General features: G+C 37.2%; 1 protein-coding gene across 5 annotated transcripts in view; it reads right to left on the bottom strand.

Annotated features, from left to right (window-relative positions):
• Positions 1 to 1,655: 1,655 nt before the first annotated feature.
• LOC126475218 (CYFIP-related Rac1 interactor B) overlaps positions 1,656 to 26,942 on the bottom strand; it is a 411,164-nt gene continuing 385,877 nt past the window's right edge. For 2 of the 5 annotated variants that reach the window (XM_050102880.1, XM_050102879.1), the window contains 9 exons: positions 21,304 to 21,450; positions 21,041 to 21,162; positions 20,853 to 20,955; positions 20,465 to 20,601; positions 15,830 to 16,033; positions 6,690 to 6,769; positions 6,461 to 6,587; positions 6,245 to 6,315; positions 1,656 to 4,796 (listed from right to left, as the gene is read on the bottom strand). In XM_050102880.1, coding sequence (XP_049958837.1) covers positions 4,730 to 4,796; positions 6,245 to 6,315; positions 6,461 to 6,587; positions 6,690 to 6,769; positions 15,830 to 16,033; positions 20,465 to 20,601; positions 20,853 to 20,955; positions 21,041 to 21,162; positions 21,304 to 21,388 — 996 coding nt within the window. In that variant the 5' untranslated portion in view covers positions 21,389 to 21,450 and the 3' untranslated portion in view covers positions 1,656 to 4,729. Of the gene's footprint in view, positions 4,797 to 6,244; positions 6,316 to 6,460; positions 6,588 to 6,689; positions 6,770 to 15,829; positions 16,034 to 20,464; positions 20,602 to 20,852; positions 20,956 to 21,040; positions 21,163 to 21,303; positions 21,451 to 21,826; positions 21,994 to 22,082; positions 22,121 to 26,942 lie in introns of those variants that run through there. The other 3 variants (XM_050102882.1, XM_050102881.1, XM_050102883.1) reach the window with 3 other exon arrangements.

Genomic DNA, 26,942 nt, shown 5'->3' with positions numbered 1-26,942 from the left:
TGCAATGTATGCTGATTTCCTACGTAATGTTCTACCGATGTTACTACAAGCTGTTTCACTGCATGACAGAATGCAATGTACTTCCAACATGATGAACGTCTGGCACATAGCTCGCATGCGATTGAAGCGGCATCGAATATCACATTTGATGACATGCGGATTGGTAGCCGAAGCACCATGCCCGCACGTTCACCGGATCTGACATCCCCGGATTTCTTTCTGTGGGGAAAGTTCAAGGATATTTGCTACCTTGATCCACTAACAACGCCTGACAACATGCGTCACTGCATTGTCAATGCATGTGCAAACATTACGGAAGGCGAACTACTCACTGTTGAGAGGAATGTCGTTACACGTATTGCCAAATGCATTGAAGTTGACGGACATCATTTTGAGTATTTACTGCATTAATGTGGTATTTACAGGTAATCACACTGTAACAGCATGTGTTCTCAGAAGTGATAAGTTCACAAAGGTACATGTATCACATTGGAACAACCAAAATAAAATGTTCAAACGTATCTACATTCTGTATTTCAATTTAAAAAACCTACCTGTTACCAATTGTTCATATAAAATTGTGAGCCATATGTTTGTGACTATTACAGCACCATCTATCACAAAGCGAAAAAAGTGGTCCAACTGAAACCTTCATATTTCTTTATGTACCACACGAATATGTAATAAAAAATGGGGGTTCCTATTTTTAAAAAAACACAGTTGGTATCCATTTGACCTATGGCAGCGCCATCTAGCGGGCCAACCATAGTGCCCTTCTAGTTTCTAAGGGAATCTACTTAGACGTTGGTCACATATGCAAACACAGTGATCAGAATGAGGTAATGCCTGTTAGTGTGTGAAACACCTAGTGAAAAAGTAACATGGTTATAATCTTAACTGACCAAGGCTACAAGGAAAACTACCATAGTCTATGTTCGTTTCTGACAGTCTACCTATGGTAGTTCTACAACTATACTTAAGACTGATGAATGAAATGACAATGTTAATGCTACAAATTGCAAGATTTGAGTAAGCAGACAATCTTTATTTCTTTTTGGTGCAATATGTTGAGTTGGAAAGTGAAACACTGATAGAAATTACTGGATATCACTGACATCATTAATTCCAAATTCCATGGATCTCTTATATCATTTATATCAAAATGATGTGAAGTCAATAAGATAGTCATGTCACCAAGAGGGATATTTTCAATACACCATTATATCAAGGGATGAGTTCTGGCACTACTGCCCACAATGGGGTACATAAGCATCGTTATCAAGGTGTATAGTTACCTGAAACTCATTCTGTGTGGATCCAAAGCCATATAACATCAGTGCTTTGCCAACAGCTTCCACCAGCTTTATAAAGCTTGCTGAATGTTTTTGGAGCCCATGGAAACAAAGTAACCTCTGACACAGAACCAAAAAAAGATGCAAATGTTACCAGAAATTTCACTGACAGAAAAGCCGAAATTTAACAACTCAAATCATGTGCCCTTAAATGACATCTTTATAAAGTCTCCTGCAGTCAAAGAATTAGAATTATTTTTATTGCATAAGTGTACTTCAGTCTTCAAGAGTCACAGAGTTCAGTGCTATTTTACTAAAGAAAACAGGAAGCTCGAATAAACTTTTATTGCATAGAGTTTTGTATAAGGTTTACTTTTAATAATTAAAATAATGTCACCAGGCACAGTTTACAAACACAACTTTGAACTTTCACAAAGTACACAAGCAAACACTAACAAAAATAAACATAATTACACAATCATTACCACAAATTTCAAACATACACTGGTACTCATTCTCATTTAAAACTGGAAGTACAGGTTCATAACACATTAACAAAAACATTTTATCCTCTGTCGAGTATTGTCTAATCTAGAATCAGCATACACAATTTCTGCCACAAACATCACTTACATCACTGCAAACTACTCACTTTTGTAACACAGTGCAGATAAAAACTAAAGACAATTTGTACACATGCTGAAATGTCTTCCATTATATATACAGACCATTCATGCTATTATAAGCACACCACTTTTTTCTGTTTTACACACATGCAGATAAAAATTTGTACATTCATAGCAACGTTTGTGCACCTATTTTCATTAACATACAAATGGTAACATTATATAAATTCCAAGTATTTATGTACAGAAATAAATAAAAATTATTTATTAACACATTTCTTGATTGATATGACAAAGTATTAAAGCCTTTCTTATTCATATGTGTTGGTAAAGGTGATTACTCTAAACATTTCAATAGTGAGACTGCCTGTATATACAGCCCTACATACAGGTGATTCTGCTCTCTCTTCATAAAATTATATCAGTTTCTTATAAACTGAAGACACAGTGGACCATTATATATCTGCAAACAATATTTCAGTAAAATGTTCCCTCTGTTCTACATATTTTTCTTGTATTAAAAAATTTACACTTAATGACACAATCTAGACACTTCATCACAGCACCTTTGCACAAAATGAAGTTCTGCAAATTTATGGGAAGAATATATTATATTGATAACTGCAGAGTGCTGCAGTACTATTCTCTGGTGCCTAGTAGCAGTATAAATCAGGAACTTCTGTATGACACTGTTATGTCTAGTATCACTCTGAATAGGGAACACAATGTCTCTTGTACTTTCATATTTTGCGCACTGTAATTAATTCTACAATTAGAATCAAACAGCAGTGGTAAGACATTACAGAAGCCAGCCAGAGAGCAGCAATAAACAGTTGTTCCTGATAGCAGTACCTCACCAACAAGGATTTGAAATTCATATTTTGAAAATGGATATTGCTTGGTTGGAGTGTTTTTAGGGGTATGCAGGAAAAGAAATATTTCAAGAAAAATGGTAAGAAGTAAATAACAGTTGTCACTGAAAGACAGAAAATAGCTGTAAGATAGTGTCCTAAGATGTTACATATATAATTGAAACTGTCCTCACTACATCTTTTTTATGGGTGTAAATATCTAAATACACCCCAACAAAGGTACACGATGTATGGAAAACACTAAGCAGAACACGAAGACAAAACTGCAAATTTAATTCACATGTGCATTTAGTTTTCAAATTAAAGTTGTGTTTTCTATGGTATATAATCAGTCCTTTTCAAAGTAGTATGAAACAAGATTTATCAATGCTTGGCCTCATAATAAACAGCCTTTTAGCTCTTATTTAGAGAACTGTATAACTTCCTACCTACCCCCCCCCCCTTTCCCATCTCGCCAAAAACCCTCCCCATCCCACCAAAAAAATTGCAGCAACACACACACACACACACACACACACACAAACACACACACACGTGCACGCATGCATGCATCAATCCAACTTCAAGTGCAATTTCAGTTCTGACAGAATAATTTTAATTTCATTCTTAGATACATTGCATTACAACAGGCACGGCTGAAAATGTAATAATTTCAAAGCATATTCACAAAATTATTTAAAAAATGTGTGGAATTATCTCTTGAGCATACGCATTAAATTGTGCCTTTTTCCTGTTGCACATATCATGCACCCATTTTGCAGTTGAGTAACTACACCGTGAAAACTGTTTTAAAAAATCTGACACACACACACACACACACACACACACACACACACACACACACATACACACTCTTGCCCATGCCAATGCAGCATCAGTCAAAATCTACTTCTATTCTTGTATCAACTGCTGTGACCTATACATTTTGACATTTTGTTAATAAATTAAAACACTTAATATATTTCAATGAACACACAATAGCAAAAGAGACTCTTTCAAACAGTGGCAGTGACACCAAACAATATGCATCACAGTTATCATAATGGAAGCTTGAATATTTTCGAAGAGTGATAAAGAAAACCATCACTTGGAAGGTTCTTTCATTATAAGAACACTACGGAAGAGAATGAAGGATATTTATCCAGCATGTCACTACGTAAGTGAGGGACATGCAAGTTTTTTTAATAAAATTTCAACTGGTTTATTAAATAATCAGTTGATTGAAATGTACAGGCAGCCTAATATGGTTACATAAATAAATTCTGACATTTGTTCACATAAACTTAAAAGTAATACTTAATATAATAAATTGCTCTGATACTTTTCTTCAAGGAGTTTACCGTCACATAAACATAAAGAATTTTAATAGAGTTACTCTATTGCAGGCAAAATTTTAAAGCTTTACTGGAACAACTTGTAACCACATTAATCATGATGGAATTTGACTTTTTTAAAGTGAATTATGTCCATGGAACTCCATAGTTTGTTTCTCATGAAACAGCAACTTATATAATATGGACCATAATTTCACAAACTGTCCACATTTACCAGGCAGTCACACATTCAAATAATTTACTTGCTTCTTGCCCACTGTATTTTTAAGATGCATAACCAATCTAATTTTAAGGGTGTTTATCTGGCAAGAACTTCAACAGACACTAAGCAACCAGTCCTTTTCAATGCAGACTTTCAAGAGACACAATATACACAATTTCACATGTACTGTAATGCACACACTGGTGATAACATTTGCTGTTTGAATGTTTACACGAATATGAATCTTCTCTATATAATCCATTGATTTATTCATACGCACATACGTCACACAAAACATCTGCTGTTTTTTTCATCCTGCTCAAGTTAGTGTCAGAGTACACATTGAGCAGAACACCTATAACTGTGCAATGATAACAATATTATCACTAAATAGCAGTGTTCCTCATGCTGCAAGAAGATTTTTTATATTCTTTGGTGTTGCCTCCTCATTCAGATGCTTAGTAGTGTACCTGGAAGAACAGTTATGCTTTTTAATTAATGGTAAAAAAACAAATCTGATTTCTCAAACACATATATTTATCCTGTCTTCAGCAATGTGTAACAAAAGTGCTTTTTCTGCTTCTGTACAGTTGTCTCCAATGAATGAAAAGGCATTTCAGTGCCAACTAAGATGGATCTGTCAGCAGTGGGCAAATGTACAATGCATAATATGTACAAGGATGGATCAAAAAAATAATGCCTCTTGTGTCATAAAAAATTTAGTAAGGAACATATAACAGGAGAATTAATACAGATCATAGGCTGAACTGTCCTCTATGGAACACTACCATTCAAGACAGTCACCACAGGTTTGTACATATTTGCACCACAGATGAACCCAGGCATCAAAACGAGTTTGGAAAAATTCAGGCTTTTGCTTCTTTACCCATGGTTTTAAAGTTGTTTTAACCTCATCCATGAATAAAGTTTGTGGGGACACTGTAATGGACACGAGCAATGTGTGGCCTTCGGTGAAGAAGTTAGGTAATGGAGAAATGGACAATGCAAATAAACTGCATAGTGGCTGGTGACATCATCTGTCACATATGCCAACCGAAAACAAGATTATATATAATTGCAACTGAAGACTGACTTTTATTCTGAAAAGTACATGTTAATGAAGTGATTTGAGGAGACAGAAGCATTAGAGTTCATGATCAAAAGTGAAACCCTGAATTTTACCAAACCAGTTTTGGTGCCTGTGTTCAATGATGGTGCAAATGTGTGAAAAATGCACAGTGACTATGTTGAGCAGTAGTGTTGTACAGAGGACAGTTCATAGTAATCCTGCTATAATATGTTGTATTAAATTTTTTATGAGAAACGAGGCATTACTTTTCAATACAATTTTTTATGGCTAGCATCTACAGTTGTGAAACCACAGAGTGGAAGGCTTGTATGTGTCATCTGATGGCGCTAGTGAAGTTCTGTTATGTTCAGAGATATAATTAACATTGCCATACAAAGTTACAGCAGAAGGTCTGAACCCTTGTAAACAGATCTAGGCCAATTTTTCAGTTTCCCTGGAGGGATCTGTATTCCATGTTAAACTGCAGGTCCCCCACTGCTTGTTTAAAGGTCAGAGGAAAGCATGGGCAAACCCCCTTCAATAGAGCCATGCCCAATGAAGCCAAGTGATGCATGCTTTTTGTCCAGTGTAACGTTTTTATATCAAGATGATCACACAAATTCAACATTATTGTGGGTGTGGAAGTTTGCAGAAAAGATATATGCTCTGTATACGTATAAAAATGAGCACATGACACTGCCTGCTGCTTTTTTCCGCAGTAAACATTCACTTCAAATAAGCACATTTTATTAATGAGCAAAACAGACCATCATACTTAAAAAAGACTATGGACTACAAACTGTGTGTTTATCAAACAGTATTTTTAAATGTTTATACATAAATACAAACCTTAATGCATTTAAGAGACCTTCTGATCGAGCAGCAGGCTGATCTTTAAGGAGCTTCACACAACCCTTTACCTGCAAATTTTGTAAATGTATAATAACATAGCATTCTTACATGTCAAAAAACACATGAAAGAAGGAAATATTTCAATAATATTGTTTGTCCAAAGCACCAAGAACAGTCTCATGATGCTGTATAAACAATTCAGAATACACTTACATCAACATTAGAAGCCTTCACAAATGCTCCTTGTGGATGTACATGATCATACAAAATGACAAGTCCAACCATTACTCGTAGAACGAAAAGCTGTGTTTCTTCTCTTTGGAACTGGGCTATCAAATTCCTGCACAAGGAAAAAAAAAAAGAAAATAATGTCAATGTAGAGTACTTTCACACTTTGTTTGACAAACACGTATTCAGATACAGTATTCGACTGTATACTTACGGATTTTCCAGCATCCGCAAACAAACTTTTGCCATAGTACCTAGAGTTTCTGTTGTATTTTCAATAGGGATGTCCTGATTCTGGAACAAAAAAACCAGTACCTTTTTGATACATAGTAGGGCTTTGCCTTGACTGAACATGATGTATATCATTTGTTAAATACAATATACTCCAGATTATTTGCAATAACATGAGGGAGAAGACGCACAAATAACTGAAAAACACGAATAATCAAGGTATTTCGGACATGTACTCTTTTTTCCAAAAGTTTACTCAAGTTTTGTGCAAAAGTATTGTAGGCCTATTTAATTCTTAAAATACCCTGTGATGTTGATCTCCTTCGGAGAGGAATTGACTTCTTTGCACGGCATTTTGAATTTTTCTTGCAGCAAAAAGGCCATTGTAATGAAACCCCCTCTGGTCCTTATAATCTAGAAGAGTATCAACACACTGTAATGTGGTACAATGACTGAAATGTCATTGTCTTCAGCTCCAGTTTCACATTCACTGCTCTCCGTTTTGTTTTGTTGTGAAGCACTAGTAACAATTTCGATGTCAAACATGTACTGGAAGCCAGATTGCCATGCATTAATCTTCAGTCACTCATTCAAGTTTTCTTTGCCAACATCTTCAAAACCATTTAAACCCATTGCTAGCTTCATTATTAGTGCAGTTGTTATTTCTTCATCACTGTGACCTTGAAAATCACTTTCTATCTGGAAGAATATTCCAGCATGATCCAACTGGTGTACATGGTTTGACTTCCTGCCAGAAATCAGAAACACCATGTATGGCAACTAGAATTGCCAACTTCTTCCAAAACCCCACCAAATCATCCACATCAACTAGCATTATTCAGTAGACCAGCCTGGTAATGTTATGTCAATGCAATTATGCATTAGCCCGTTGATTGTATAATGGGAGTAATACCAGGAGGTAAAAACTTAGTTATGATGAGACCATCATCAAGATACAAGAATCCTCTCACTGGGATGTGAAGGGGCAGTGTGAAACAACAGAACAGCCTTCTGTGGCAATCTTTTCTCTTCTAGAAATTGCTGAGCTTGTGGTACAAAATGTCTGTGGAACCAGATTTTGAAACTTTCACTATCCATCCATGCTACTTTTTGCTTGTAACAATGCACAGGAAGATCCTTAGTTGTGGTATCACTGAAAGCTCAGGCAGGCTATTACTTTCTTTCTTTCTTTTTTTTTGTGGTGCCCAGAAGCATTAGCAGTGCACAAAACCATAATGTATTCTTTAGGAGACTTACAGCAAGGAGCAAGAACCTTTCTCTTAAAAGCAAGGGTCCTAGTCAGTAGAAATTTTAAAATAGAGGTCACTTTCAACTGCATTATAAATTTGGTCTAGTGTGAAATTCTCTACTTCCACAAATTTCTGGAACTCTTTCTGGAAGGAATCAGCTCCTACAACATTTGAACTAAGCCAATCTCCTTGCATAGTAAGTTTGCAAATACCATGACGTCATTTGAATCTGGTTGGCCATCCAGATTAAATTCTCCTTCTAATCCTAGAGCTTCATGGAGAAAAAAAAAAAAAAAAAAAAAAAAAAAAAAAAAATAGGTTTTTCAGCACACATAGAAACTGAAACAATGACACCTTCTGCTCGTTTTTGGCTAAACCACTGCCAAGGAACAGCATCTAATTCATCAAATGTACATCTCTTCATGCTTTTTTGTGCACAGGGTCCAGAACAATAATTGCATTTCCCAAGAAGATCTTGTATTTTCTGCTTATTCTTTTTAGTGTCCCGAACAGTCTGCATTCCAAAACCACAATCAGCACTTAGTTTTGTAGCAGTTTATCCCTTCTCAAATCTTTCACTTAATTCTAATTTCTGTTTTAATACAAACACATTTCTTTTTTTTCTCTGTCATATCTATTACAAATCTTTCAAGTGCCAATTAACATCAGAAAACTGAGTTTGGTTTAGATTTATATGTAACAAGCTGGCCAATAACAATGGAAACTGAACTCTGTTGTCATGTGGCAGTTCTTTTAACAAAGGAAATGGCACTTACTGCCACATGGAGGGTTGTTTATTGCTGTTTGCTAGAGAAAAATATGCCACATATTTTATTTATTTGTTTTTAGATGTATGAATACTCCGCAAACCAGGTAATCTGCACGTTAATTACCAGGAGTACACTGTAATAACAGATTGGTAGACATAAGTTTCAGAAACAATCATAAAAAGTTTAAGTCTGGCAGGATATACACACACCTGTACAGCCAGACAACTGTATTATTTTAATTCAAAAGCTGATAGATCGGACAAAAATAATTCAATATTTAAACCAATACATAGTGACAATCCACAGCACCCAAGATTTTTATATACAAATGAAGGTAGAATACCTCGAACAGTATCACATATCAAAACATACAATTCATCTATTTAACTAATTAAAGGAAAGGAAACTCTGGGAATTTCTCAACAGTACTAACTGCTTAGCAAGAGGAAACAAAAGGAATACCAAATTATTTAAAATGACAGGAATAAGTATTATTTGAAATATAAACTAAGAAGAGGATAGTAAAACCAAGAAATAAACTGTAGGAGAGAAGAGCCATACAAAGTTATTACAATATAAATTAACAAAATACAGTAATAATAATAATATAAATAATTAGTATTAGTGTAAGTGAAAGATACTTTTATTCAAGAATACAACAACAAAAATATTCAATTATTGATAATATAATGTAAATGGATAGATAAAAAAAAATCTACTCACCAAGCGGCAGCAGGGGAATACACACACAAAAGAATTTAACTTTTACAAGCTTTCAGAGCCAATGGCTCCTTCTTCTGGTAGAAGAGTTGAAGGGGAAGGAAAAGGGGTGAAGGAAAAGTACTGGAGAGGTTTAGGGAAAGGGATGCAGTTCAGAAAAGTCACTGAGAACCCCGGTTTGGGGAGACTTACCAGATGGGATGAGAAGGAAAGCGATTGTTGGGGACTGCGCCAGACGAGATTTGAAAACCTGAGAGCTTAAAGTGGAAGACATGGTAATCTGCACGACAGAGATTACTACTAAAACATCATGCACAAGTTAATAAGAGTGAAAAGCTAAGTGCATTGTATGTAACGGAGGTGGGAGGGGGACAGAAAAATAGACAAGTCAGAAAATGAAAGATGTAGAAAACTAAAATGGAGTGAAGGAAGGAGTAGTTACTGTGAATAAATGCTGAGACGGAATGAATTAATGTAAATTAAGGCCAGGTGGGTGGTGAGAACCAAGGACGTGTTGTAGTGCTAGTTCACACCTGCGGAGTTCTGAGTAATTTGTGTCTGCGGGAAGAATCCAGATGTTTGGTGAAACAGGCACCGAGGTCACGACTGTCATGTTGTACGGCATGCTCTGCAACAGGATATTGTATGTTGTCTGTATACACTCTCTGCCTACGCCCATTCATCCTGACTGATAACTGGGTGGTAGTCATGCTAATGTAAAAGGCCGAACAGTGTTTACGTAACAGCTGGTATATGACGAGTCATTTCACAGGCGGCTCTTCCTTCGATAGTATATGTTTTGCCAGTTTCAGGGTTGGAATAAGTGGTGATACGAGGGTGCATAGGGCAAGTCTTGCAGTGGGGACAGTCACAGGGGTAGGAGCCATGGGTGCAGAAGGAGCACAGGGTCTGGCAAGGATACTGCGGAGATTGGGAGGGCAGCGAAAAGCTGCTTTAGGTGGGGTGGGCAAACTATAAGACAGAATGGACCTCATTTCAGGGCATAATTTTAGGAAGCGATGGCCTTGTCGAAGTAGCTGATTGATACATTCAAGACCAGGATAATACTGGGTGACAAATGGCGTTCTCCGAAGTTGTTTTATGGAGGGATCAGCAGTGCCAGGATTGGAGAATATGACCCAGGAAATCTGCTTTTGAACTACGCTGTTGGGATAATTATATCCAGTGAAGGCTGAATTGAGAGTGGTGTTGTATTGCTGTAATGAGTCTGCATCCAAAAAACACATTTGCCTCGAATGCCAAGGCTGTATGGGTGGGAACGTATGACATGGAAAGGATGGCAACTCAGGTTTTCAAATCTTGTCTGGCATAGTCCCCAAAAATCAGTCTTTCCTTCTCTTCCTGTCCAGTAAGTACTCCCAGACCCGGGGTTCTGAGTGACTTTTCTGAACTGTCCTGTTCTGACTCCGGTCCTTTTCCTTCACCACTCCTCCTTCCCCTTCAACTCTTCAACCAAAAGAAGGAGCCATTGGCTCCAAAAACTGGTAAAAGTTAATTCCTTTTGTGCTTCTATTCCCCTGCTGCCACTTGGTGAGTAGATTTTTTATTCAAGAAGTTATTTAAGGGCAAAAAATAATTTTGTAACGATATAATCCTGATTTACTTCAAGTATGGAACCGAAATGATTTCATATGTTTGTACAATTTGCTGGGAAGAACAACATTCTTGTCCTTCAAACATTTTGACAGAAGGAAATACATAAAAATGGATTTAACAAGGATCAAATGGAACGATATTTTAGCAAACACTGAAGAAACTGCAGAGGATGTTACGGTTCCAAACAATTTTCAAATTTTAAATGAATATGGACTTTTATTGAGAATAGAAAGAGATACCACATTAAATTAAGCAACACATCAATATATTAGAAAATGAACATTATAAATACAAACAAAGCTGGCAATTATTTAACAAAAGCACTTATGTAAACATCAAAAGACAAAAAAATAATAGAAAAATCAAATTGAGAAATTCAATATTGAAAGTGTAGTCAAGCACAAAGATTCCATATCACCTAAACTATTCTCAAAAGTACTACAGGAAGTTTTCAGATTATTAAAGTGTGAATTTGTGCTCATGGGTCATATTTCAGCAACTTTCATTTAGAGACAACAACAGTATAATTCCTGCTTTCATTCCTAATAGAGTTCAACAAACATGAAAAACTTAATAGAGCAAATTTGAAAGTAGGCTTGAAAGTTGTCTATGATAAAAATTAAACAATGTAAAATCAACACATCAAAAAGAAAATAGTACACAACAATGATGAAGTCGCAGAGCAACTTCCTGATATTTTGTACTTAGGATAGGTGAAGACAAGGACAGGATGGACAGCAAAAGAAATAAACAAAGGAGTAAAATAGCGCCGTTAGTTCATGTAAGCTGAATAGGCTTTTCAAAATTAAGTTTCCAATAAGCCTAAAAAGAAATATTTACAGTTACTAGAGCTTATTATCAGCTTGACTTCTGGCACTGACACACTGCTTTTTAATTCTACTATATTTCAGAAGCTGAGGCAAAACATATGTTTGAAATTACTAGAGCGACAGGCAAACAAACAAATGGATCAGAGAACGCAATAGAGGAGAAATATAACTATGACTGCAATGAAAATGAAATGATGGTATATCAGTTGTGCAGCAAAGTGATGGATGGGAGATGGACCAAGAAAATTCTTTGCTCATGGATGACATGTAGATTATCTTAGAAAACATGAAGAAGCAACACGAGTGTGTATAGCCAAAGACTGTCATCAATATAAAAGCTTAGAGGAAGTCTTTATTGTCTGATAATGATGATCATGATCACAGAAGGTGGGTACATAAAAACAGAACACATTAGTGCATGATGGATGTGTATGGCTGAAGAGCATGGTGTCTGACCAGCCTCTGAAGAGGTCTTAATCCAGCAATATGTGTTAAATGGCTGATGATTATGTGATAACACTAAAAAGCTCTCCATAAGTGGATGTGAAATGTAGATGACAAGGAAACAAAGGAACAAACAATCTGTTGATGTAGAAAAATATAATATTTTAGATGGGAACTGAGCATAATTTTAACATTACTGTGGCAATCATTAGATAAATTTTGACAAAGAAGCAATTGATAAATTTAGGAACTGCAGGATAAGATGGAGAAAGCTTTATAACTGTGACATAGAAATCTCAATGCGCTGCTTAGTCATAAGGTCATATGCAGTGGGATAAGTATCATGAAAATGTCAAATCTAATGACAGAAAGGAAAACACCACCACAATGGTTGCTTAACTAATTTACTCTATATGCACAGTTATGATCACAGTTATGAGAATCTTGTGACCAGAAGCACAAAATTAGCAATAGAGTAACAGATATAATCAACAAACTTGTGCAGTAAATGACTATCCTAGATCTCATGCAATATCACAGATCAGTCTGTCACTATAGCAGTCATTTCAAAATAGAAAAAATGTATGACATTTCTGTAAGTGGAAATCTGCAGTAACCTTTAGTAAACCAACTTGACCCTGAATAATCTTTGAAGAATACTGAACAGTTTCAATTTCGCTGGCTATCCTAACAGGTACACTGCTGATCTTTGTATTGCAGGAGGAAAATGTCCTGGTTGGCTCTGCTCTTGTTATAGACCTTTGACCCCTTCTGCACTGAGTGATATCTGGCCAACTTCAATGACAGAATTGTTATTCCAACACATCACTAGGACTGATGGGTACACTCGCTCAATATAAGATCTGTGACCGGGTTATATCAATTGAATAATTGTGTCCACATTCACTTTGCTTATGAGAACATAAGACTGTAATAATATTAAAATGTGACACATTTGGAGATTGATCCAGTTATAATAAGACATACAGAATACAAAACTAACTGTTACGGAGAATTCACTTAATATAAATATGCATAAGGTTACTCAGTCAATTAATTCTGTATGACATATGCCTGATAGTAAGTGGAATCTTCACAATGTGACACATTTTTGTTGTTGTTATACGTTTATCACTACACCAACAGTATTTGGTGACATAATGTATGTCTATTTAACTGTCACTTTTATTCTAACAAACTAAATATCAGCTATAGAGGACAACAAATGAATATATTAGTATTACATTTAAACTGATGAATGTGTCTACTGTTTGTACATCATATTTACCTTTATGGTCACTTCTGGCTGTTCAATAAAATTCTTCTGGGTTTGCGACTACATTGTCAACTATAAAATTCCAACATCTCAGCAAATATTGCAAGATGCCTCCCTCAGGATATATTGCAAACTGCTGAACGAGTGCTAGTTTAATTGCTTATATACTATGAAGGAGTGCTGTCACTGAACATGATGGTGAGGAGGAAGGGTATTAGGTGTTCTTTTATTGGTCATTGCATTGGGTTTTGTCATTGCTGGAAATAGGAATTTTCCATTGGAGTTTCCTTTATTGCTTGCCGTTGGTGGGAATCGGCAAATAGGAAATTGAGCGGCGACTGCGGATTAGCGCTGTTTACTAACTGCCTAGTATCAGCTAGGACATGCCAGCACTCTGTGTACCCTCTATTGCTGTGACCTACCATGTGCCTGTTGCTTTGCGAGAGCTGTCCTTCCACAAAGCTGCCACAGCTGGCAGCCTAGAAGCTGTAGCCTGATGGGAAGCTTGGACACAGAGTTTACAGAAAGCCCACCAAAGAAATTGGCCCTGCAAACTTTAACAAAGAGGGCCCACAGGATCAGCGATGAACACAATCTCAATCCTGAACTACAGAACCACAGATTCATTTTTGGCACTAATGGGTATGGCATGAGGATGATACATGAAACTATGATGCCAAAGAAGAAAGGTAATAGGGAAATGTAGAACAAAGCATGGAAGACCACCTTGCTACCATTCATACAAGGGACCACTGAAAGTCTGGGCCAAATTCTCTGTCGGGCAGGTATTAAGCCGATTTTTCATAGCAACAACAAAATGAAAGATGTTCTGGGCTTGATGAAAGATACAATTTAAAAGTTTCATGTCACTCTAGTTTATGAAATTGGGTGCGATTGTCGAATGGTGTATGTAGGCAAGACTGGGCACCCAATAAGCACAAGGTTATCTGAACACTAGAGATATATCTGTCTCAAACAATACAACAAATCACTGGTGGCAGAACAACAGGAACAGTGCAGGATGAATATTCAATTTTGAGAGGCCCGTGTACTGCCGAAATAGCTATTTACCTAGAGGAGGAAGATCAGAGAGGCTATAGAAATAGTCAAGTGATCCGACAACGTGAATAGAGAAGATGGGTACCAACTCCTAGCATCTTGGCTGCCAGCAGTGGCAGCTTTGTGGAAGGACAGGTCTCGCAAAGCAACAGGCATGTGGTAGGCCACAGCGGTGGAGGGTACACTGAGTGGTGACATGCCCTAGCCGATATTAGGCAGTTAGTAAACAGTGCTATACTGCAGTCACTGCTCAATATCCTATTCGCTGATTCCCACCAATGGCAAGCAATAACGGAAACTCCAATGGAAATCCCTATTTCTGCCAATGACAAAATGGAATGCAATGACCAATAAAAGAACACCTAATACCCTTCCTCGTCACCCTCATGTCCAATGGCAGCACTCCTACGTAGTATATAAAACATTAAACTAGAGCCCATTCAGCAGTTGGCATTACATCCTGAGAGAGGCATCTTGCAATAGTTGCTGAAACGTCGGACTTTTATAGTTGACAATGCAGTTACAAACCCAGAAGAATTTTACTGGCTGTGATAACGGCCGCGGAAGCCTACGTTCACACAGTCTTTTTGTTATGTCTGTCAGCTACTCAATGTCTCCTCTTTAAAGATGAGTAGCAATCTACCCTTTTCAGAATATTGTTAACATTACAACGTAACCGTATTTCTAAGTGCAGGTAGACATTCACTACAGTAATGTCCAACGTACAAGTAATGTAACTGAACAGCTAATTCACCTATAAAATTCTTGGTTAGCTGTGTAAAGAATGAAAAACATACCACTCTGTAATTAAGTTTCAACTACTAGCTCACCTCAGCAACAAATCTTGTAGCTGCTCCACTCAGAACCTTCAGCATGGGAGTAGCATAAGCATCACACACACACCACTCTGTGATTATGGAAAATAGGAAATTTGTGGTAAGTTCCTATGGGACAAATGTGTTGAGGTCATCGGTTCCTAGGCTTACACACTACATAAACTAACTTAAACTAACTTACACTATGGACAACACACACACCCATGCCCTAGGGAGGACTCGAACCTCCGACGAGGGAAGCCACGTGGACCGTGACAAGATGCCCTAGACCGCTCGGCTACCCCGCATAGCTCTGTGATTATGTTTCAACTACTAGCTCACCTCTGCAACAAATCTTGTAGTTGCTTCACTCAGAACCTTCAGCATGGGAGTAGCATGAGCATAAAATAATGACATGTGATTTGCCAGCTCATTTGTCACTTCTCTTGTATCAGGGTGCTCATAACCATCACTGCTTGACATTCGCTGCCGTGTTATGGTGCGACGATAGTAACTGAAGTCATTCTGTATAGCTGGTGTTTTCATCTATTGTTTGAGAACATATAAATAAATCAGTAATTTCATTTACACAAAATTAGACAGAAGTGACTAAAGCAAACAGTAAAATATTAAAATATATAGCAATTAACAATCTATATTGTTTAAATAGGTTAGGATCCAAAATTCTAAGTAAAATGTTCACTGACAGATGCAATACTCTGAATAATGGGCAAACATATATGAATTGACGCTACTCACATAGCAATAGAAATCAAACACAGACTATACAGTATGTAGGTATGACAATAAATAACAAATTAATGGGCAAAACATATTTAATATTAAGCCAGTGATTCTAAAAATTGTGCTATAACAGATTTTGTGGGATAAATGCTACTATTTGGTGGAAGAATTCATATAATAAAATGATAATTTGAGCAAGGGGTTATTTAATGTCAGTTTTTTTATTGTGTATATATTTATATGGGGTATCCCAGAAATGTTGCGACAAACTTTAAGGGTTGTATAATATGTCTTGGGGAATAAAATGAGGATGGGAATCTGTGTCTGGAAATGTCATCCAACAACACTATAGAGTGTCGAAGTTATAGATTCTGGTACCTGCCACTAGGCCATCACTTAGGCAACAAATATGACTTTGTATGCTGATGGACCATAGGTGGAACGTCTTGCAATAATGTTTGTTATTCAGTGATTGTGACTAATTGCCATGATCATCAGTGGAGGAGATGGAGCTAGCTGCTACATACGCAGGCTCAGTCTCCTATAAATGCGATGCTCTGTTGCCTTGGTGGATAATGGTTTCAGACATGGATTTCCATCTGCAATTTATTTTTCTCTTGTATATTGGAAAACATTTTTTTTAAGGGGTCCAGGAAAAACATAAACTGTTGATGGAAACAAGTGTCCAAAACAACCACCCATCGAGACAACAGAGCATCGTTTTTGAAGGAGACAAGGCCCGTCTATGGAGTGGCTAGCTCCATCTTCTCCAGAGGCGGTTGTGGCAATCAGTCATGATCACTGAATAACAAACAACTTTGTGAGACATTCTGCCAACTGACTGTCAGTCTACAAAGTGATTTTTGCTGCTAAAGGGGTGGTCTAGTGGCAGGTGCAGGCACCAGCACCTGTAACTTCAACACACTGTAGCATTGTTGGACGATGTTTCCAGACATGGGTTCTAAGCCTCATTTGTTCCTCAGGACACCCTCTACAACTCCTCAAAATTTGTCATAACATACCTGGGACACAAGGTGCAACAAAACTATTATTATCAGGATGCTGCTATTAACATCAGCTGTTCTATGCTTATGGTAAAATTTAACCACAATTTTGATGTCTCTCCTGTACCTGAACAAAATGATTTAGATTATGTATATTATGAGATTAATAAATCACAATTCACAAGAATTCACAATTCTACATCTGTACCCCGCAAAGCAGTGTGAATTGCATGGCAGAGTGTACATCTCACTGTACCAGTTATTAGGGTTTTTCTCCATTCCATTCAAGTATAGAGTGTAGGAAGAATGAGTGTTCAAATGTCTCTGTGTGTGCTGTAATTAATCTAATATTCCGTCCTCTATCCCTATGAGAGCCATACATAGCAGGTTGCAGTATATTCCTTCAATCATCACCAAAAATCAGCACTGAAACTTTGTTAGTAGACTTTCTCAGGATAGTTTACGTCTATCTTTAAGAGTCTACCAGTTCAGTTTCTTCAGCATCTCTGTGATCCTCTCCCACAGATCAAACAAACCTGTGACTATTCATGCTGCCATTTTCTGTGTATGTCAGTATCCCCTGCTAGCCCTACTTGGTATGGGTCTCATGCACTTGAGCAGTATTCTAGGATGGGTTACACGAGTGATCTGTCAGCAGTGTCCTTCGTAGACTGATTGCATTTCCCTACTATTCTACCAAGAAACAGAGGTCTATCACCTGCTTTACCCATGACTGAGCCTATGTGATGATTCCATTTCATATCCCAACATGTATTACATCCAGATATTTATGTAGTTGACTGATTCCAAATGCGACTCATTGATGATATTATCATAGTACACTATTTTTTTTTTTTTTAATTTTGTGAAATGCACAATTTTACACTTCTGAACATCTAAAGCAAGCTGCCAATCTTTGCACCATTTTGAAATCTTATCAATATCTGACTGACTATTTATGTACCTTATTTCAGACAGTACTTCATTACAGATAACTGCATCACCTGGAAAAAGTCTGAGGTTACTATTAATACTGGCCACAACGTCATTAATATACAATACAAACAGCAACGGTACTAACCCACTTCCCCACATCATTATCTCAACATCTGTCAACAACTCTCCAACCAAGATAACTTGCTGTGTCCTTCTATCAAAAAAGTTTCAACCGATTCACAAATTTCACTTGTTACTCCACATGATCATACTTTTGATAGTAAGCATAGAGGTGGTACTCAGTCAAATGCTTTTTGGAAATCAAGAAATACTGCATCTACCTGCCTGCCTCAATTCAAAGCTTTCAGTATGTCATGTGAGAAAAGTTGGGTTTCACATCATTGATGTTTTCAGGATCCACATTGTTTGGCATGGAAGTGGTCATTCAATTTGAGATATCTCAACAGTGGCTTGAGCTCAGAATAAGTTCTAGGATTCTACAAGAAATGGATGTTGAAGATACAGCACAGTAATTTTGTGGATCACTTCTACCTCTTCTTGTACGCATGTAAGGCCTTTGTTTTCTTCAAAGAATTGGGCACGGTATTGTCTGAAGGATCTACATCAGATTATTGTTAAAAGATTCCCTAACTCAGACACAAATTCAGTATAGAATCTGATAAATAGTCCATTTGGTGCTGCAGCTTTGTTCAATTTGAATGATTTCAGCAGTTTATAAACATCACTAACTCTTATTTCACTCATCTGTTCAGTGGTACAAGGGTTGAATTGGGGCTACTCTCCATGGCTATTCTTTGTAAAGGAACACTTGAAAAAGGAGTTAAGCATTTCTGCTTTTGCATCGATACTCTCATCAATTTCTGTTCCTGTCTCAACCGTGAGTGTCTGGATGCTAATTTTTATGCCACTAACAGTATTCATGAAAGATAATTTGACAAAATTCTGCTATGTTAGACATTGAGGGCTCCACACATTGCTCTCTTGGCATCCAAACAAGATTCATTCAACATTTGTCTCTATCTATAACACTACACTTTGTTTTAAACCTGTTATGAAGCAGCTATGTTTCTTTATAGTGACTGTATACCATGGAAGCTCCCTGCCATTAGGAACTGTTCTACTGGGTACATATCTGGTGTATGGTCTACTCTTCTTCCAAACTTTAGCCATGGCTCCTCTACATGCTCTTGTCCTGTGCAGAAACTTCCAAGTTCTCCTCATGGAGATATGACACTACCGCTTTTTTGTCTAGTTTACTGAACATATATATTCTCCTACATGTTTTAGTTGCTTTCTGTACTTTGGTAATCACTGTTGCCACATCATGGTCACTGATAACACTTGCAATGTGGATGTTTCAAGGAGGTTGCATCTATTTGTTGCTATTAGGTTTAATATATTTCCATCATGAATAGGGTTCTGTACTAACTGTTCTATGTACTTTTCAGTGTAGTAGTTTAGTAATGTTTCATAGAATGTCTGGTCACTGCCAACAAAACTAATTTTCCCAATTGATTATTGGCTTATTAAAGTCTCTACAAATGATTACCGTATGATTGAGGACCTTAAGTACAAGAGAACTAAGGATTTCTCTAAAGCTGTTGCTTGCATCAGGAGGTGAGTCTGGTGGTCAGTAGAATGACCGAATTACAGTTTTACGCACACCTCTGGTACTAAGTCTTGCCCAAACAATGTTGCATGCAGCTTCAGTTTCTTTCTTGGTGGATTTGAGCATCCTGTCTACTGTGACAAATACACCTTTCAATATATGCTTAAATTTTCCCAAAAATCCCACTGCTATCAATTTCAAGTTTTAATGAGTTTTCTGTAACTAGTATTACATGAGCTTCACTGCTTTTCTGGAGTGCTTCCAACTCTGGCACTTTGTGTTGAATGCTTCAGCAGTTAAGTACTAGATTTTAATACTCTCGTCTGTCAGGGGCATTTCTTTGGATCTTACACTGATACTTCTGGGTCTTCTACAGCTATTGTTACCTGCACTGGATGGAGGGTCACCTAATCTAAAAAAAACCTTGTATCCACCCCTCCCCTACCCCTTTCTCACACACACAGTCAGCTACTAGAACAGCAGCCTGTGATGTGTAATTATATAAAAAAGTAATTAAATATTTCTGGATGAGTCATTATATTTGATTGTATCGTAGAAATGCTTTTTTTTTTTCAATAACCTGCACATATTTGCTAAAATAATAGTTTCACAGTATGCATGAAGATGTGCCAAATAAAAATAGCTATATGTGCTTCAACATACCTTGTATTCATCAAATTTCAGTACAAACTCAAGAATTTCAGCAAACTGCTTGACCAGAGCTTGTTGAGTTTCTAAATGTTGGGTAGGAGTCATTGAGCCCGAACACAGCTGGAATAAAATCTTTGGAACTACAGCCTCTGAAACAACCAATTACCTGTTTGAGAGTAAACAATTATGCACACAGAAATCAAATTTACTTTAAGAACTTTCACCACATTAAAACTGAGACTCTAGTAAGAGAATCTGTTAGTAATATAGTAACTGATTGATAAGACACTCAAAATAACTGTAGTTAGTTAAATATCTTTCATGTATGAGGACAATGATTATGAAATAATGTTGATGATAAAATTGTTATCATTATTGTTGTATTTGCATATTTTCTTACCAAGTTCTGTAGAAAATTCATAAAACCTTTTCAGTTTTGTAACCAGAGGCATCACTGCCTGCCAGGCTTTCTTCTGATACTCTTCAGTAGGTGATGAAATAGCCTACAAAAATTAAACGTGATCAACATACAAAATTGAAAACATTATGAAGTTATATGTCTTACTATATTGAATAACAGCTTTGTACCTCTCTTATTTCTTTTCCTGCTCCCTTATAACACTGGATGTCTTCCAAAATCGATTCCGAGTTTCTCAAGACCCTTTGTACCTCTTCAAATGTTTCTTGCTCTGTCTCAGTTGGCTGTGCATCTTCACGAGAGAAATCAGAAATTCATTAGAACATAATACTTTACACCACACTAGACTTTGTTATCTGTACTGAATCATCACTCAAAGGTTCAAAGCGATACAGGAAATTGTAGGTAACAACACAGCTGCATAATCACTTACTTTCAAAATCGAGGAACACATCATATTTTTGTGGTGAACAACAATTTGAGTCATCTCTTGCAAGAAGGCTTAATAATTTGCCCATCTTCAAGTAAGAGCTCTGTCAAACTGCTTTTTATTTTGTTCTACCACACCATCACGGTCCACCTATGAAAGAAGAGAAGAAAATTACAAAAACAGAATAGGTAACTAATTTAAGTCCTGTATTTAATGATACATAATTCACTTTTTTTCATTTAGAAGTCTGTACAAAATGTTTGCTACTAAATCTAAAGCTGATAGGCTCTTTGATATCTTTCCTGAATTATGCTAAATATCTGGAAACAGTTTTTATATCACTATCTAATATGTGTGTCCAAAATGAGAACAGCACAGCAGCAAACCTGTGAAATTTCCACAGTTGCCGAAACAAGAGTGCTTGGAGTTTTTTGACACTAACGAAATTAGCAATGAGTTATGAAAAGAGTAACAAGTATCAGTAGAATTCATATAAGTTTTCAATGAAAGTTTTAACAAAACTTACTAACTACTCCACCTTTCACAAGAGCAGTCTATAGAAAAATTTTGAAACCGGCTTTTAAGCCGCTTAAGACAAATAAAATCGTAGCCGCAAAGACATTTACAACCGCCTAATAAAACGTTGCTACGACTTTTTCTTGTAGCACTTTCACTAATCTGCTCGCAAATATGAACACAAATCGTCATTTGCAAACAATGAATTTGTTTCGTTTAACAATCACATCAAGCTAACTTTTTTATACGAAATTCGTCTGCTGTACCTCAAATGACAACTTGTTTGTTTTGGTTTTCAGTGATGCCTTCGTGCAAAACACTGTCGGTACACAGTCGCACCAACATTCAAAAGTCATATTACAATTTCCTATCCCAATACGCCAGACATCAAACGTGGAGTCAAAATAATTTCGCAACCATCACGGAAGTCTACTTTCACTGTAAGTAAAAATCATCCAAGACAATCACTTATTTACTATCTACATAGTTGCCAAGACAAATATTCTTGCACGCTAAGTGGAATTCTGTTTTCTTTTGTCGGGAAAAACTATATATGTGAAATCAGCATCATTACGGATGGTACAAAACTAAACTAAGATAACACAGTTTTCTTTTAATTTCGTTCCTTTGTGGTCCGTCTTTCTACAGATGCCCTGTGTTTTTGGCGCTATCTACCAGTAATATAAGTTTAGAATATTCCATTCTGAGTATTCCTTACTACTTCGGTTCAATCGAATGATTGTCAGGGACACTAATGTGTGATGATAATACGTTCATAACGATTCGCTTTGTATTACCAAACATTATACAGGTACCGGTAACAATGGAGCGCTCACTCTTCATGGTACGTTAAACAAGTATCGCGGACTAGTTACACGACACTTTGAGGCCCCGAAGCATTACATGGACAAACCTACGTAATTTCATATAAACGTAACCTTCTTTTTTTAAGAAAGAGCAGCGAGCTTTCATGCTAGGATCTCTCTCTCTTGTCTGTTGGCCATTATACTGGTAGGACGCTCCATAGCTGCATTCCTGTTGTATCATTAATTGATCTTTCTTTTGTGTAGTCAAATGTGACATGTCACGTATTAGCTTTAGATGGTGGGGGGTGGTAGTGTTTAACGTCCCGTCGACAACGAGGTCATTAGAGACGGAGCGCAAGCTCGGGTCAGGGAAGGATTGGGAAGGAAACCGGCCGTGCCCTTTCAAAGGAACCATCCCGGCATTTGCCTGAAACGATTTAGGGAAATCACGGAAAACCTAAATCAGGATGGCCGGAGACGGGATTGAACCGTCGTCCTTCCGAATGCGAGTCCAGTGTGCTACCACTGCGCCACATCGCTCGGTATTAGCTTTAGAATCACTTGCAGTTACATTAATGTAAATCAGTTATGTCTCATGAGTGCTAATTTTAATCGTTCTTTTAAAAGATATATGATGCCTGAATTGTTTTAATGCTTTATTGTTACAGCCAACGACCATTACGAACTGAACGAATTGTGGCGTGGAGAAACAATAATTGGTATTCCGTCATTTATTCTTTTGCAACTTCTTACGGCGTCCCTGAGATTAATTGCCGATCATCAAGAAGCGTTTTGCAAACTTGAATGCAAACGCGGAAGCCTAAAAACTATGATTCCGTTTCGCCACCCAAAAACAGATATCGGACCCGTAAAACTGACAGTGGTATTCTTTTAAAAGTCATTTTGGCCACCAACAAAGATGCATCCACCATCAGCAAATGGCCGTCTGCTCCAGTTAATTTTAAGAGATTTCTTTCCAGTGATTAATTTCTATTTCTCTTTAAAGTCTAGTTATCACATATTGTAGTAATCTTGCGTGAGCAGACGCGCCAGCCTTATAGACTTGCGGCGAGTTGCGCTTACGTTCTTGAAATTTTGCCCTCAGCTGATGAGTTTGTAGGTAGTTGGGAGCGGGCGTGGTAATTACGACGACAAGTAACTCCCACTCCCGTCACTTACTATAAATAGAGATACAGTTGTTCTTGCTGCGGTAGGGCAGCGATATTATGGTAGGGTGGGGGGGGGGGGGGGGGGGTAGACCCAGTGGTTTTACGCAGCCACAAGTTAATGCGCAGTCGATTGGAAGTATATTGGAGTTCGAACAAGAAAGACAAACACGAATGGTAGGAAAACTCGGTGCAGGCCAGCCCAGGTAATGCATAATTATGCATCAACCACCAATCAGCTCAACACTTTGTTTAGTTATTTTATTTTAATTCCATAGAAGCAGTGCAGCACAGTATCATTATACTAAGTTATTGTTGCTGCTGTTGTGGTCTTCAGTTCAAAGACTGATTTGATGCAGCTCTCCATGCTACTCTATCCCTGCAAGCTTCTTCATCTCCGAATAACTACTGCAACGTAAATCTTTCTAAATCTGCTTACTTCATTCATTTCTTGGTCTCCCTCTACGATTTTTAGCCCCCACACTTCCCTCCAGCACTAAATTGGTGATCCCTTGATATCTCAGACTGTGTACTAGCAATCGGTCGCTTCTTCTAATCAGTTTGCACCACAAATATCTCTTCTCCCCAATTCTGTTCACTACATCCTCATTAGGTAAGTGATCTGCCTGTCAGTATTCTTCTGTAACACCACATTTCGAAAGCTTCTATTCTCTTCTCTCTATGTGATGGAGTCCATAATGAAAGATCGGCTATTAAGTTATCTTGAAGAAAATAACCCTTTTATGACACATAGCATGGCATTCGGAAGGGCAAGTCAACTACAGCAGCAGCACTTGACTTGGTTACAAATATAACTCGGGTTTTTAAGACAAGGCGTCTTTAGCACTGGTACTCTGTGACCTTAGTAAGGCACTTGATTTTACCCCAAATGAGGCCCTGCTTAGCAAGCTAAAATCATATGGTATTGGGGAAGCTGTTCTACAAAGTCTCAAATCCTACCTAAATAACAGATGACAGATTTTATCACTGCAAGGTCAAGAATCAGGTGAAGTGAAGTTGAAACATGGTGTGCAACAGGGATTTTAGGGTTGGTCGGTTGATTTAGGGGGAAGGGAACAAACAGCGAGGTTCACTGGTCCCATTGAATTAGAGAAGGTTGGGGGAGGAAGTCGGCCATGCCCTTTCAAAGGAACCATCCTGGCATTTGCCTGAAGCAATTTAGGGAATCAAGGTAGTGATTCGTGATAGAGTCCCCGTTGTTCTTAATTTTCTTTAATAACATAGGCTCCAATCGGCATACCTTGCAGTTTGCAGATGACATAACTTTGTTCTGAAAAAGGGGGAAGAATGTACTTCAAGCTGCTCAACAAGCACAAGTCATATTCAGTGAGGCCAAGGCCTGGTTCATCATGAACAAGATGAAAATTAATGAAGACAAAACACAGAGAATGATATACAGTCACAGTGATACTGAAGCAGTGGGTGACACAGAAGCTGCTAGGCTTTGGGTTTTTTTAATTGATACTAAGTTAACCTGGCAACAGCACACTAAACATGTTACGTATGTTCCAAACTCTCATGATCTATACCTCTTGAGGAAAGTAAAAGGTGTTCTAACACGCCAGTACCTATTAACAGCATACTATACAATGTTTCACAGTCACAACAGCTATGGACTATTACTGTGGGGCAGTTCCGCAGGCTGCAAGACTGTGCTTTTACTACAAAAGAAAGCAATGAGGATAATTATCTCATGCAAAAAAACTGACCATTGCAAACCAATTTTTCCCAGATTTGGAGTTGTGATTGTTTTCAGACAATGTATTTTCAACTGCCTTGTTCACACAAAGACAAATCATGAGACCTACAGAAAGAGAAATAAAGTTCATCAATACAGCATTCGCTGTAAAGATAGAATAGACAGGTCAAGATGCCAATTACCAAAGACACAGAATAGCTTCCCAATATTTGCCCTAAAATTACTTAATGCTCTACCTAAGGATATACAGTCATTACCAATCGAACAATCTAGGACTAAAATTTTGTGTATACTGTAATATCAACCTTTGTACAGTGTAGAAGACTATTTCTCTGGTGATAGAATGGTGTCTTCCTGAGCTGTAACTCAGTACCAATGAAAATAGCAGCAACTCTGCTATTTTACTCATGATTGTCTTATTATTGTAATGTATATTGTAATCTGTTTCTTAAATATATGTTATTAGTACTCACTTTAGTATCACAGTTTAAGCTGCAATTTGTTATTAGTTTTAATGTGGTAATATTATTGTAAAATTGGCACTGACTGTCTATCCATGGCTGGGGAATAATAAAGAACTGGTAATAATGGTTATAATCATGAATCTGCTGTTTAATACGGTCTATTAACCATACTACAACTGAGAAATTTTTGTAGACAAGCATTTCTGTACCTAAAGGTCAAGCTAGGCAATATAGCAAATGGAACGAACCATACGAGATCGAATTTGAAACTTCTGGATCACCAATCTGATATATAGCTAACTGAATTACAGAGACATTTATAAATGTGAAACAGGTACAACTTCTCATTACTATTTGTATCTGAAAGAAATAGGATTGAAATTACAACCCCTCTATTGTTTCCATAAATCACTTGTATAGTTGTTTTGAAAGTGCCACAGTTGTTTTCCAATTCATGTTTGTGCTCTGCCTCTAATGTACTTGCCACACACATGCCATGTTAAATCCCATTCTTGCTTCATTATTATAATTGTTATTGATATGAGACAGATTACCTGCATATGCTAGTTTCTCAGAACCATGTTGATGATAAGAATTCATCTAATGGTATTTCTTGTAAGTATGCTGGACAGTGATATATTTGAAGCTAGTAGAAAAAATATTCTCTGTTTATATATATACAGCCTATATACCGAGTGATCAAAAAGTCAGTAAAAATTTGAAAACTGAATAAATCACGGAATAATGTAGATAGGAAGGTACAAATTGACACACGTGCTTGGAATGACATGGGGTTTTATTAAAACCAAAAAAATACAAAAGTTCAAAAAATGTCTGACAGATAGCGCTTCATCTGATCAGAATAGCAATAATTAGCATAACAAAGTAAGATAAAGCAAAGATGATGTTCTTTACAGGAAATGCTCAATACGTCCACCATCATTCCTCAACAATAGCTGTCGTCGAGGAA

This window comes from Schistocerca serialis, chromosome 4 (assembly GCF_023864345.2).
Source record: "Schistocerca serialis cubense isolate TAMUIC-IGC-003099 chromosome 4, iqSchSeri2.2, whole genome shotgun sequence".
Classification (NCBI taxonomy): domain Eukaryota; kingdom Metazoa; phylum Arthropoda; class Insecta; order Orthoptera; family Acrididae; genus Schistocerca; species Schistocerca serialis.
Note: the sequence above shows the minus strand (reverse complement) of the source record. Positions and strands in the feature narration are given on the sequence as shown.